Source organism: Mandrillus leucophaeus, unplaced genomic scaffold (genome assembly GCF_000951045.1).
Source record: "Mandrillus leucophaeus isolate KB7577 unplaced genomic scaffold, Mleu.le_1.0 Scaffold986, whole genome shotgun sequence".
Classification (NCBI taxonomy): domain Eukaryota; kingdom Metazoa; phylum Chordata; class Mammalia; order Primates; family Cercopithecidae; genus Mandrillus; species Mandrillus leucophaeus.
In genome coordinates this window covers 457216-471396 of record NW_012110763.1, presented here as the reverse complement: position 1 = coordinate 471396, position 14181 = coordinate 457216, and the positions used below count along the sequence as shown (strand labels likewise).

The 14181-nt window shown below is 51.0% G+C and overlaps 1 protein-coding gene across 3 annotated transcripts in view; it reads right to left on the bottom strand.

The window, feature by feature from the left end:
- Nucleotides 1–14181, bottom strand: part of CD6 (CD6 molecule) — a 57467-nt gene that overhangs the window by 11890 nt on the left and 31396 nt on the right. For 2 of the 3 annotated variants that reach the window (XM_011971097.1, XM_011971099.1), the window contains exons 2-8: nt 6684–6752; nt 5407–5757; nt 4469–4780; nt 3440–3742; nt 2181–2246; nt 1143–1283; nt 706–801 (exon numbers count right to left, since the gene is read on the bottom strand). In XM_011971097.1, coding sequence (XP_011826487.1) covers nt 706–801; nt 1143–1283; nt 2181–2246; nt 3440–3742; nt 4469–4780; nt 5407–5757; nt 6684–6752 — 1338 coding nt within the window. The remainder of the gene's footprint in view (nt 1–705; nt 802–1142; nt 1284–2180; nt 2247–3439; nt 3743–4468; nt 4781–5406; nt 5758–6683; nt 6753–14181) is intronic. The other variant, XM_011971098.1, reaches the window with a different exon arrangement.

Here is a 14181-nt window from a genome sequence, read left to right as displayed (position 1 = left end):
CTTGCTGTGTCTCCCAGGCTGGAGTGCAGTGGCACGATCTTGGCTCACTGCAACCTCCACCTCCCAGGTTCAAGCGATTCTCCTGCCTCAGCTTCCCAAGTAGCTGGGATTACAGGTGCACACCACCACACCCCGCTAATTTTTGCATTTTTAGTAGAAACGAGGTTTCACCATGTTGGCCAGGTTGGTCTCCAACTCCTGACCTCAAGTGATCTGCCCACCTCAGGCTCCCAAAGTGTTGGGATTACAGGTGTGAGCCACTGTGCCTGGCCCCAATTTTTTTTTTGCTTAGAAAACATGAAATATGAAATAAAACCACATTCTAGGAGAATCTTGATGGGGCTTCGCAAGGCCAATTGGGCAGGACGCTGACAGGGATGATGATATCACAAGCCTAGCAGCCAACTAGCAGAGCAAAGCAGAACAGATTTTCCTCTGAGAACCAAGATCTAGACCGTGCTTAGCCTGTATTTGTCCAGAATTCAAAACTCTAGAGTCCTAGTGTGACTGAATTGGAAGTCATCTGCCCTTCAACGTCTAGGGATGACTTGAGCCTGCTCAGGGTCCCAGGGCTGTGAATGGGCTGGCCCAGATCTCATCTCCAGCCGTATGTACGTCTTGGACCTAAGCAGTGCTGACCTTCTAGAAAGTGCACCCTTCTTGTCCTCCCCAGCCCTCCCACACCCAGGATGGGGGACATCCTACCTTCTTTGGGGATGGTGATGGGGACCGGTTGATAGCTATTGCTCCCTGCTGGGATGGTGGTGGGTAGGTGCTGGTGGTTCACCATTACGGGGAGGGCTGAGGGAGGGGAGGCAGAAATTCTACAAGTCATTTTTTTGCCCTCTCCCAGTCTACCTGGTTCCATGCTGTTCTCATCGAGACACCACCCTCCTCATTCCCCCAACACTTGCAGGCATGCGCACGCACACACACACACATGCACACACGTGCACAGAGCCTGGTCCTCCCCGCTGGTGGGTACACGACTGCTGGGCATGCTGGGAAAATCCTTTCCACCATGGGGAGTTCCCCAGGGCCAGGGTCGGGTGGCCATTGCTGGACTACACCACTGCTGCTGGGGTTCTGCCGAGGCTCACACTCCCCTGGGATGGCAGTGGCTCCCAGAACCTTGCACTTACCATATTTTCCTTTAATTCTCAAGAGGATGAAGGCTATGAAGATGAGGGAGCCAAGGAGGAGAATTCCCAGAACGATGGAGGAGATGAAGAGCATTAGCTCCCGAGATTCCTTGTTCTCTAGTTTCACTGTCACAGAAGATTCTGGAAACAAGAATTCCAATGCAGGAAGAAAGAGGAATGGGCACTCAACCTTCTTTTTGCCTTTCCATTCTCTATAAAGCTGACCTGCTTCCCTTTTTATGTTATCTTCCTCCTTGCTTCCTTTTTCCATTTTTTTCCCATCTGCTTTTAAGTGTGTGGTATACATTAGGGGCTCAATAAATGCATATTGCATGCATGATTAATTGATTAAATGAATTACTGCCTGAAATACAACTGTGGCCACCAGGCTGCAGAGATCTATCTGTCTGCTAGCTCTTCAGTATTTAGTCTTTGTTCAATAGACAATTATTGAGTACCCTGTGTGCCTGGCACTGGACCCTGGGGCTACACATATGACAACAGTATCACAGGCCTTGCGGGGCTCTGTCTAGTGGAGAGATCAATAAGTAACCCAATCCAATATGGTGAGGTACCTGCTGTGATGGAGGTTTGAACAGCGACACTGGGGGCATGAGGCCCTATAAAAGGGCTGTCTCTTATACACATCTAGATGTGTATAAGAGACAGGCTGGGCCAAGATCACCCTACCCCTGCCGCCCCCTGACCCTGACCCCTGCTCGAGGTGGTATCAGCTCTCTCCAGCTCTTTCCTTCTTCCCTCCAGGAGCTCACAGGAAAGTGGGGGAATGGACTCCTGTCCAGGAAGTCTCAGGACTCAGTAATCTACGGGCTGACTTGGCAAGGAGGGGATGTAGAAAGAGTAGAAAGTGACACCCAGAGAGCCCCCGGGGAGGCAAGTCCATTGGCTGGAAGTGGAGGATGGGGACCACACCATCCTCAACCCCAACACAGGTGTGCACAGAAACACACACACACACACACACACGCACACGTGTCCAAGCTTCTGAGAAACCATGTAGTACCCAGCAACACTTACCTGTGGTGACTGTCTGAACACTTGCAGGGACTTCGGGAGTGGACAGATTGTGCAAACTCCGGGAAGCTGTCAGAAAGCACCGCCCAGTCACTCAATGCATGTTACTGAGCACCTACTATGTGCCAGGCCTTGGGTTAGAAACTGAATGGGACAGACAAGGAACCCAGAACTAGGGTTGTGCTCCTGTCAGGGGCACGTGGCTAAGGAAACTTACATCCCTCCCCTCCTCCCCCTATAGTAAGGAGGAACTCATGGATTAAATGCTGGGAAGGCTCTTTGATTAGAATAAAGGGCTAATAGAATTATCCCTTCTCCCTGTGTAAGCTGCTACAGACCACAAATCCCTGTTCCATTCAGTTTCAGTTTGTTCTTAATCGGCCTAGGGAGATGATGAGCTGACATTATCTTCATTATCATCATCGGCATTCCCGTTGGGCAGGTATGCTCACAAAGAAAGGAGCTTAAAAGTCCCTCAGCAGTTACCATCAGGTTTCCCAGCTATCCTGCGAAGTGCCTAGTATCAGCATCCACACTTGTAGGTTAAGGGACTGTTGGAAGCCTCCTTGCCAGTAAATGGCAGAGCTGGAATTTGTAACCAGGTGTCTGAACGCCGTAAGAACGCAAATATCATGTTTCTTCAGATCTATCGAACACTCACATTTTTTCAAACTTTAACACGTCTGAAACTGGGATCATGGCCTCAATCACTACGTTTGGTGGTTTATTTTGGCAGCGTTTGTTCTTCTTTACGGTACATAAAATAATAGTGGTGTGACTTATAAACAATGCCATCTTAGATTTGGTGAAATATGGTAGAACCCAACTCATAGAGTGGCTATGAGGCTTAGCTGAAATAAGAGCTACTTAGTGCTCAACAATGCCTAGCATATGATCAAGGCTCCAGAAGCTGTCACCGATATTATTACTAGGGCCTGCTAATATTATTTTTACTGTCATCACCAGGCCTGGGATGGCAAATTGGTTTCAACTCTTGAGTCAATCCCAGTCAAGAGGAACCGTTGCTTAGCATATAATGTCTTCATATACGATTCATCATTCTGGGGCTGAGTGGAGCATCTGAAAATGCCTCGATGAATTAGCACTGTCTGCCTGGGCACTGTAAGGACAACGGTCCTTCTTATGCCATATGTGCCATTGCCGATCTGGTGCCTATTGTGGTCCTTGGGCTGTAAGTTTTTAGGACATGGATTCAGGTAGTATTCTGGCTCATATCTGGGGGGTGGAGTGGGATGGGGTACCTGAGCAGAGGACCCTGGCTGCCAGCGACTGGCTGCAGAGGTTGGAGTTGTTGAACCGCCAGGAGCAGTTGGAGAGGGTGAGCTCCTCCCCGTTGCATGAGTAGTACATCCTGCCGGACAAGGAGTGGGGCAGCCCCTTGGGCCTCTCGATCACGGTTCCGCAGCCCAAGGACTGGCAGAGCACCTTGGCCTCTGATGCGTACCACTCACTGTCACACACTGTGTTCCAGACCCCTCGGAAGTGTACCTCCACCTGCCCCTCGCAGGCGTCGGCGCCCCCGGTCAGGCGCCAGGACTGGTGCTCTGCAGGAAAGGGGCAGGGGACAGAGTCAGGTCAGGATCCTTTGGGCAGATATTCCCGTCAGCCCAGACCCACCAGGGCAGGCACCAATGAAGCCATTTGGTCTCCAGATCTTGTGTCTTCTCCCTCCTGTGTCTGTGTCCCCCTGTCACCTGCCCCATCTGCTCTGGCCAGCCCTGCTGTGATAAGTGTGGTCTGTGGAGCAGCAGCATCGGCATTGCCTGGGATCTTGTCAGAAACACAGACTCTGGAGCTCTGCCTCTGACCTACTGAATCAGAATCCACATTTTAACACTCCCACCTCCCCCATCTCCTGCATATCAAAGAGAGGCACTGGCTGGTCCAGAACCTTCTGGCCTCACCTGGACAGACCAACAGCCTCCTCAGAGGCCTCCCTGCCTTCAGTCTCTCCTTGCTGCTTGAATGCAGGTGACCAACTCCCGCTCGGGAAGAGTCTCACTTTTAATGTCACCTCTTCGAGGAGATGGTCAGCCTTAGCCTCCAGCTCCACATTGCCTGCTGCCTCTAGACTCCACCTGACTGCCTTTCTTGGGGGCATTTACCACTTTCTCTCCTGAATTACGTTTGTCTCAGTCTCATCTCACTTCCTGAACTGTGACCTCTCAAGGACAGGGACCACCTCTCCGGCACTAACTCCAGGCTTGGCGCCCAGTGAGCCTATGCTGAGTGTCGGTGGTGACCGCGCTTCAGTGACTCCGCCCACTGACCTGAGCACACCACGCCCGCGTCCTCTTTGTGGCCGCAGTAGTGCTGTCCTGGCAGCCCCGGGCAGTCCCACAGGTAAGCTTCGGCCCCGGAGCAGTTCACCTGGTCCCGGTGGATAGGTCCGTGGCCCGGCGTGAAGTGCAAGCCGGGCACGGCCTGGACTGCCCAGCCGCAGCCCAGTTGCCTGCACACCACGTGGGCGTCCTCCAGGTCCCAAGTGTCATCGCACACCGATCCCCACTCGCCATGCTCCAGCATCTCCACGCGGCCGGCGCAGGCGCTGCCACCGTCCACCAGGCGCAGTGCGCGGTTCTCTAGGGGTGGGAGGGGGTTGTGGACGCTGGGGCACCCGGCGAGGAAGGAAGGGTTGGGGTGCTGGTTGGACTGGCAGGAGAGTTGTGAGCATGTTATGGACCCAGTGAGAAGGCTGTAGCTCGGTAGGCAAGACTGGGAATCCCCCCAGGGCTGCAGATGGGGTAGGTAGAGCAGCAGGCTGGTGGGAGGGACCAGAGACCTGGTGGGCGGGGCCTGGAGGGCAGGTTTGGTATCCTGGGAGCCACAGCGCTAAGGGGAATCCTGTGAACCTGGCATGTTTATGTATATGGGGAAAGGGTAGGAGATAGAGACCCAGAGCGGGCGGGGACAGGGAAGCGGCGGGCCCAGTGAGTGGGGTTAGAGACCGGGTTAACTTTGGGAATCCAGGAGTGGGACTAGGGACCAAGTGTAGGGGAGTCTGGGGGCCAGATCCGAGGAAATTCTCAGATCTGGAAGTGACTCGACGTCGTCCTCCGGTGTGGGAACCCGGTGCGTTTGCACTGGTAGGCGGTGAGGGTGGAGGTCTGGAGGGCGAGGCTTGGGTCCAGGGGCTGGAGCCAGGGGCAGTGGCTGAAGGCCTGGGGAGTGGGGCAGGTGGGGGCCTGTGTAGGGGGTGCGCTCGTACCTGCACAGATGACGCGGGCCCGCCTCCCGTCGCTGCGGCACGCGTGCTCCACCACCTCGCAGAGCTGCCACTCGGTGCCGCTGCACAGGAGGGCGGGTGCTCCGGCCAGAGTGGCGTTAGCGGCAGCGCTTGTGTTCCCGGCCGCCGGCGGGGGCGGCAGCTCGGGGGTTGGCCGGGGGAGCAGGGTGGCTGCCTCCGCCCCGCCGCAGTCCAGTGCTCGGCACACGGCCTCTGCGGCGCGGCTGTCCCAGAGCGCCCAGCACGCGGGCTCCCAGGACGCCCTGAGCCGGACCTCCACCGTCCCGCTGCAGCTGCTGCTCCCGTTCGTCAGACGGACCGGAAGCCGCTCCCCTGGAAGTGTCAGACCAGTGAGCTGAGACCGGTGGGGCCGGGGCAGGCGGTTGCCCAGGCTCTGCCACTGACTCTGCGTGACCTTTGACAACGCCCTGCTTGGCTCTGGGTCTCAGCTTTCCAATCTGCAAAATGGAGCCGGGCCGGCTCATCCCTGATCCCCCCTTGAGGCCTGACCCTGTGATTCTCCTTAGAGTCAGGCAAAGGTGGGGCTCAGGAGTGACTCTAGAGGTTAAGATGGGTGACAGACAACCAGGGATCCAGCCCCCACAAACCCTCCTCACTTGCTCCTGTCTCCAGGGGCACCCGTTTGTGAAAGAAAGGCAGAGTTGTGAGTTCAGGGGCCCTGGCCCAATGGGTACATGCTTCCCCTGGAAGCCCCTCTGCTCCTCTGAGGGTACTGTCCTAGAGGCTGCCACAGTAACCAGGGAACCCTGGAGGATTGCCAAAGGGCTGGCCATGGGGTTGATGATGGGCTGCTTCAGCTGATGGTGGTCCTCACTTCCCCAGAACCCCTTCTTTGGGAATCACCTGCCCCTTTTAGCCCAGGATTGTACCCCCAGTGCCAGCATGCAGCTTTGCATAGAGTAGGTCCTTAATAAATGTCTGTTGAGTAAATCAAGGACCCATCTGGTGGAACCCTGCCACCCCCACCAAGAACTCTAGCTTGTTCTCCACAAATCCCCTTAAAATGCTCCAGGCATACCTGCCCACCTGTATGTGACTTAGCAGTGGCCTCTCAAAAAATGGTAGTTCTACGATCTCAAAGTGAATTGATAGCGGAACTTCAGGTGATGGGTCAGGAAGAAATGTTGTCTGAAGTCAGGGAGCCTCCTGGCATCCTAAATGTCCTTCCCTTCTTTATTACCATGGGGGACCACCTACAGAAAGCTGACCATGGACCCCCAGAGACAATGTTTGCTCACCTGGCTGCCAGACTTCGCTCTCTGCGCTGCTGGCGTTGAGCTGGTCAGATGGGGCTGGAGACAGATGACCTGAAATGGACCAGCAGGAGCGTGGTGGGTGAGTGAGCTCAGGCCTGGAGGCCACAGAGGCATCCTGATGAGCAGGGGGCACTTCCTGGAGCCTGTGGTGGCTACATGAGGCCTTTGGAAAAGACATGGTCCTCAACTTTGGGTGCATTTGCATTTGCCTCCCTTCAGGGTAGGGAAAATTCTCAAACATTGGCGTTTCAAGATCCTCCGCTTTATCTATTCATTGCACACACTTCAGAAATCGGAGTAGAACAGGTAGGAATGGCAGTGGGCATTGGGGCCAGACACACAAACTGGCTTCGTGACCATGAATGAGTGACTTAATCTTTCTGTGCCAGTCCCAATTTTTCAACAATGATACTTAGGAAAATATCGTGAGACTGAAATGAGACAGCCCATGAAATACTTGACATATAGAAAAAGCTCGAAAATGGGAGTGATTTAGAAAAAAAAAAAATTTCTGTTTGTAGAATTTGTTTGAGAATTTCATACCAGACTTTAGAATAATTGGCACATCCTGAACTGGGAACCACTGGATTGCAAAGTGTTTTCAGACACTAAGAAACTAACATTCGCTAAGGACAGGTATTTGCATATATTATTCTATTTACTTTCTTTCTTTTCTTTTCTTTTTTTTTTTTTTGAGACAGAGTTTCGCTCTTGTCACCCAGGCTGGAGTGTAATGGCTCGATCTCGGCTCACCACAACCTCTGCCTTCCGGGTTCAAGCGATTCTCCTGCCTCAGCCTCCCGAGTAGCTGGGATTACAGCCATGGGCCACCATGCCTGACTAATTTTGTATTTTTAGTAGAGATGGGGTTTCTCCATGTGGGTCAGGCTGGTCTCGAACTCCTGACCTCAGGTGATCTGCCTGCCTCAGCCTCCCAAAGTGCTGGGATTACAGGTGTGAGCCACCGCATCCGGCCTATTCTATTTACTTTCAACAACACAATGAGGCAGGTATTAGCATTCTTATTTTACAGATTAGGAAAAGGTGGCTCCAAAAGCAAAAATCAGTTGTCCCTGCCAGATAGGGTCCATTTATTCCACCCAGAGCTACTATCCATTCTGCCCTGGGAGGCCGACCTGTTTGAATTAACCCCTGTCTTCCTGGGCCTTATGGCTTCTGCCAGATTCAGCCAATGGGGAGCCTTAGCAGAGATAGGAAGAAGTGAGGAGAGCGAAGATGTGACACTTATTCCTCTGGCCCCACCTGTGAGGTCCCTCGGGTAGGCTGTGTCCCTCATGTGAAGGACATTGTTTATTCAAGGTGACCTCTCCTTGACTGTCTCCTACTCGGACTCACTGACCGCTCCTTGGTTGTGTCTCCTTTGGCCAGAAGTTGCTCTTAGATTCTACTTACTGCATTACCTTGGTAAATAGTTCTTCTGTAAATGAGTCCCCTTTAAATTCCTATTCTAGGTGTGCCACCTGGTTCCTGCTGGGACCCTGACTGATGCGTGGCCTGAGGCCACCCGGTGAGCAAGCTGCAGAGCCTGGATTTAAACTGTCTCCAAGGACTTGCCTCCCCTCTGGGCTGGGATGTTTGGGCTTGCAAAGCACAAAGGGAGGCTCTGGGGCAGGGACTTTTGTGGTTGCATATGAACTCCTCTGCATTTCCTGGTTTCTCTTGCACTTAGGGTGGGCTGGTTGAAGCCTAGGCAGAAGACGTGTGCCCACTTTTGAGCCAAAGCAGGAAAGAGGCAGTGAGCCTTTTCCACTTACGTCTTCCCTGTTGAAGCATATTAGAGGCCCCGGGTTGCCGAGGAACTGCAAGAGGGAAGGGGATGTTGAGCCGGCTTGAATTTTGTGTGAGTAAGGAGGAGTAAACCATTATCATGTTAAACCATGAAGATTTGGGGGTATCCTTGTTACTACAGCCTTGCCTAGCCTGGCCTGACCGATACAGAGGCTGAAGACTTGGAATGACCGCTACACATTCCTGGAGTTTCACCTGAGCAGATTCCACGGACACGCCCCCTGAGCCTGAGCATGTGTGTGTGTGCGTGTACACACCCTGACAGACAGCCCTCTCCAGGAAACCGTGTGGGCCTCTCCATCATCAGGCAGAAAGTCATCAGCCCTCTAATTGCCGTCCTCGCTAACTCCCTGGCTATCTGCCCAGCCTGACCTCCTGGAGGAGAAATGACTCCAAATTCAGAGCACAAACTCCGTGGCTGATGTATTATAATAATCAGCGCGAGAATTCAGATGCCCACAAGTTGGGATTTCAGAATCTCGGTTCCCACAGCAACGGTCCCAGTGCTCCAGCATAGTTTTCAATGCTACAACATGCGGTGGGGGAGGGGGATTGAACGATGGCTGCAGTGTGTATGACTGTGAGGTGTGTGCATGTGAGTGTGTGTGACTGTGCATATGTGATTACGACCATGTGTGTGAATGTGATGTGTGTTGGGGTGGGGGGGCTTTAACTCAGCTTAGAATCATTTCTCTCTCTGGGTCTGGAAAACCACTCTCTCATGCATAAAGACACAAACGTGTTCTCCTAGATCAGAAAACCCTAGAGGGCAGGGCCCACGGCTGGGCCCGCCCTGTGTCCCCCACAGTGTCCAAGGCAGTGTTTGTTGATTGCCTGACCAAATGAAAGAGTGAGCAGCAGCTGCCAGCTCCAAGGCAGTTGGTTGAAAGCAGATAACCTCGAGGACTTTATTTTTGCGACAAGCATTCTCCCATCCCCTATCTCAAGAAGGGAACCTGGCTTCTCTGTTCTCTGACTTCTGCACTACAGGAAGAAAAACAGAAATTACCTGGAACCATCTTTCCATCCAGGCCTCATTTCACAGAGAGCCGAATGCAAGATCAGCGTTTCTCAGACATCACGATCACCTTTTTTGTTTTGAGACAGAGTCTCACTCTGTTGCCCAGGCTGGAGTGCAGTGGCGCAATCTCGACTTACTGCAACCTCTGCCTCCTGCGTTCAAGCGATTCTCGTGCCTCAGTCTCCCGAGTAGCTGGGACTACAGACGCTCACCACAATGTCGGCTAATTTTTGTATTTTTTTTGTAGAGACGGGGTTTCCCCATGTTGTCCAGGCTGGTCTCGAATTCCTGAGCTCAAGCGATCTGCCCGCCTCAGCCTCCCAAATTGCTGGGATTACAGGCATGAGCCACCACACCCGGCCCGTTGTTACCACTTTTGCCTGGCCCTGTGCCTCACACTTTTCTTTAAATTGGTTCACTTTTTTGCTACAATAAATGTATTTGAAAAGCAGCCTGCTATGGTTTGAATGTGTTCCAAAGTTCATGTGCTGGAAACTTTATCCCCCAATGACCTGTGTTGAGAAGTTGGATGTTTAACAGTTGATTAGGGCTGGGCGTGGTGGTTCACGCCTGTAAGCCTAGCACTTTGCAAGGCCGAGGTGGGTAGATCACCTGAGGTCAGGAGTTCGAGACTAGCCTGGTCAACATGGTGAAACCCCGTCTCTACTACAAATACAAAAATTAGTCGGGTGTGGTGGCACACGCCTGTAATTCCAGCTACTCAGGAAGCTGAGGCAGGAGAATTGCTTGAGTCTGAGAGGCGGAGGTTACAGTGAGCCGAGATCATGCCACTGCAGTCCAGCCTGGCCAACAGAGCTAGACTCTGTCTCAAAAAAAAAAAAAAAAAAGAGCTGATTAGTCATGAGGATTCTGCCTTCATGAACGGATTAATGCTGTTATCACGGGGGTGTGTTGGTTATTGCAGAAGTGGCTTTGTTGTAGAAGTGAATTCAGCCCTCGCTCTGTCTCTTGTGCACTCTCCGGCCATGTGATGCCTTCCATTGTGTTATGATGCAGGGAGAAGGCCCTCATCAGATGTGGCCCTTAAATCTTGGGCTTCCCAGCCTGCAGAACTATGAGAAACAAAGTTCTTTTTGTTTTTAATTACTCACTTTGTTATAGCAACACAAAACAGAGTAAGAGCAAACCTTTACCCTTTCCTGTGAATTTGCTTTTTTACATCATTAAAGACACCTGAACATAAAAATATTCACTGCAGAATTTTTTTTTTTTTTTTTTTTTTTGAGACAGTGTCTCGCTCTGTCACCCAGGCTGGAGTGCAGCAGTGTGATCTCGGCTCACTGCAACCTCCACCTCCCAGATTCAAGCAATTCTCCTGCCTCAGCCTCCCAAGTTGCTGGGATTACAGGTGCCCACCACCACACCCTGCTAATTTTTTTGTATTTTTGGCACAGATGGGGTTTCTCCATGTTGGCCAGGTTGGGTCTTGAACACCTGACCTCAAGTGATCTGCCTGCCTCGGACTCCCAAACTGCTGGGATTGCAGGTGTGAGCCACCGCACCCAGTCCACTGCAGATTTTTGAATGGCAAAAAGTTAGAAACAGCGTGAATGCCCATTCACAGGGGAAATTATTGAATCAATTATGGTCCATTTACAGCGTGGCATCTTATGCAGCCTTTATAAAGAATGAAATAGACCCAGATGGGTTGGCAGGATTTCCAAGCTGTGTCGAGTAGGAAAAGCAAGACGCAAAGAATAGAATAGAATATGATACAATTTTTGTAAAACAAGGCCAAAAACCGCCTCTGTGAACTGGTATGATTACAGGAACATGAAGACAAGTGTGGGAGAACACACAGCAGATGATCAAAATGGAAAAATTAAAAGGGTGGGCTTCAGGGGAAGAGGCCGAGAAGGACTAGCTCCACGGGCTGGTGGACTGTGTGCAGGGCCTCGTGCTTAGAAGGACCCGGCCCTTACTTGAATGCTCTGCTGTTGCCATCTTGAAATTCCTCATAATTTCTTGAACCAAAGACCCTGCATCTCCATTTTGCACCGGGCCCTGCAAATTACGCAGCTGGTCCTGGGACACAGTCACAGCCATGGAAGATTGGGGGAGGAAAAGCAAGCAATGAAGGTAAAAGGCTGTAGTTTAAAAATCATGTATGATATGATTCTATGTATGTAAAATTAGGTGTGTATGTTGATTTGAAAAAAATTAGAAGATATTAAACCTAAAGGGACTATTTATATGACTTGCCTAAAATAGAAGGTAATTGTAAAACTAAGCATACTAAAAACAAAGCCATGTTAGAGATGTTAAAAGACACATCGTCAGCAGGGTGCAGTGGCTCACACCTGTAATCCCAGCACTTTAGGAGGCTGAGGTGGGTGGATCACAAGGTCAGGAGTTTGAGACCAGCCTGGCCAATATGGTGAAACCCTGTCTCTACTAAAAATGCAAAAGTTAGCCAGGCATGGTGGCGGGCACTGTAGTCCCAGCTACTCGGGAGGCTGAGGCAGGAGAATCGCTTGAACCTGGGAGGAGGAGGTTGCCATGAGCTGAGATCGAGCCACTACTGCACTCCAGCTGGGGTGACAGAGCGAGACTCCATCTCAAAAAAGAAAAAAAAGCAAAACACCACATCCTCATCAGACTATCTGATAGAATCAGAAGGAATGACAGAACATTGGAAAAATAATAATAATTTAAACTTTTATTGCCACGTGATTCAGTGTTATTTAATGCTAACTTCATTCACCACCTGAAGTTATACTGTGTGCCCCTGAAAGTCTTCTCTAATTGTGCCCCATATTCTGGAAAGTGATGGAACAAGACAGGGAAGGGATGGAGGGGAGCGGTTGGTTTCAGAATAGGAGAAGAAAAAAGGCTGGGAGCCCCGACTCCAGCCCAGGAAGGAAGCGGCTTTTTCAGGCCAGCCCCAAGCAGATGCCCCCGAGTGGGAGAGGACCTCCGATGGGGTAGTCTGAAGAAGACTCCAGTGGAACGGGCTGCGAAGGAGACTGTAAGCACAGGAAGAATGAAAGCACAAAAGACCTGCCTTGTCTGGAATCTGAGAAAACGGGACACTGATACTCCTGTTGTGTCACCCAGGCCCCTGAGATGTCCCATGGGCATCTGAGAGGTGAGGGACTTGTGGAGAAAGGAGGCATAGACATCGAGGGAAAGCGGAGCCTCCCGCTGGCCATCCCAGTGTCAGAGCAAGCCTGATGGGAAAACTTTCACTCCCCAGACTGCCACCCTGGCCATGCCCAGTGACCAGTGTCAGGTCAACACCAGCTACAGCTGAGGTTATTCTCCATCCTCCGGCTTTGTCAAAGGTGCTGAGGAAAACGCGGTTGCATCCTGAATGCTAGTTGAGTGGATGATGGATGAAGAGATGCCGTACAGAGCCAGAGGCAGGGTGGAAAGGGACGATGGAAACACGGAGGTGGAATCTACAAGCAGTGTAGCCAGGTGCCTGTGTCACCTGCTAGAAGTACAGTTTAAAAAAAAAAAAAAAAAAAAGCAAAAAGTGTTTGCAAACACAGATGCCAACAGCCTTAACAACAGCAGCAAACCAGGCCCTTTCGATCCAGTAATTCCACATCTGGAGACCTATCCTAAAGAAAACGATCTCAAGTACCACACTGCCTGGAGACTAAAGTCCATGCTTTGGAACTAGATGGTTCTAGATTCCCTTTTCCATCCATTGGAGCCCCAGAATGCTGTGATGTGCTGGTTTTTAGTTTTTAGTTTTTCTTTTTTGCGATAGAGTCTTGTTCTCGCTCTGTTGCCTAGGCTGGAGTACAGTGGCACGATCTCGGTTCACTACCACCTCCACCTTCCTGGTTCAAGCGATTCTCATGCCTCAGCTACTGAGTAGCTGGGGTTACAGGCGCCCACCACTATGCCTGGCTAATTTTTTTTCTTTGTATTTTTAGTAGAGATGGGGTTTCACTATGTTGGCCAGGTTGATCTCGAACGCCTGGCTTCAAGGGATCCGCCCACCTCAGCCTCCCAAAGTGCTGGAATTACAGGCGTGAGCGCCCGACCCTGTGCTGTTTCTGATAGTATAATAAAGATAAACAAACAAACAAAAAAAGCCCACCAAAAAAAAAAAAAATCCAAACTGGAGACAACCAGATTGTCTAAAAGTGATTGGGGAGTTGGTTAGAAAAACATAGCACGTTAAAAATACTTGCCAAAAAAAATTTTACAGGGAGTACTTAATGATATGGGGGTAAGTTTATGCCACAATGTTAAATGACAGAAGCAGAATACAGGGTTGTGTTATAAATATGGCTGTGCTCTCCCCTCCAGTCCCCGTCCTCACCCCCAGCCAAGTTTCAAGCTTCTGAAGGTTTTCCAGGACCCAGAGAGAGCCCGAGTTCTATCCCCTATTCTGTCCTCTCACTGTATTCTGAGATTTTTTTTTCTTGTGGGCCCAGTGACATTTAATTACATAGCTATCCTGGTCATGAACTGTTTGACAACCATTGGCTCACTAGATTCTAAGCATCACCCCCATATACCCGGCATCTTGCACAGTGCCTTGCCCTGGAGAAATGCTAAAAGAATATCAATAAATAAAATTTAATCTCTACTACAGGGAAAGAAAATACATGCCCACATGGTATTAATAAGTTTTCCTTCCTTCCTTCCTTCCTTCCTTCCTTCCTTCCT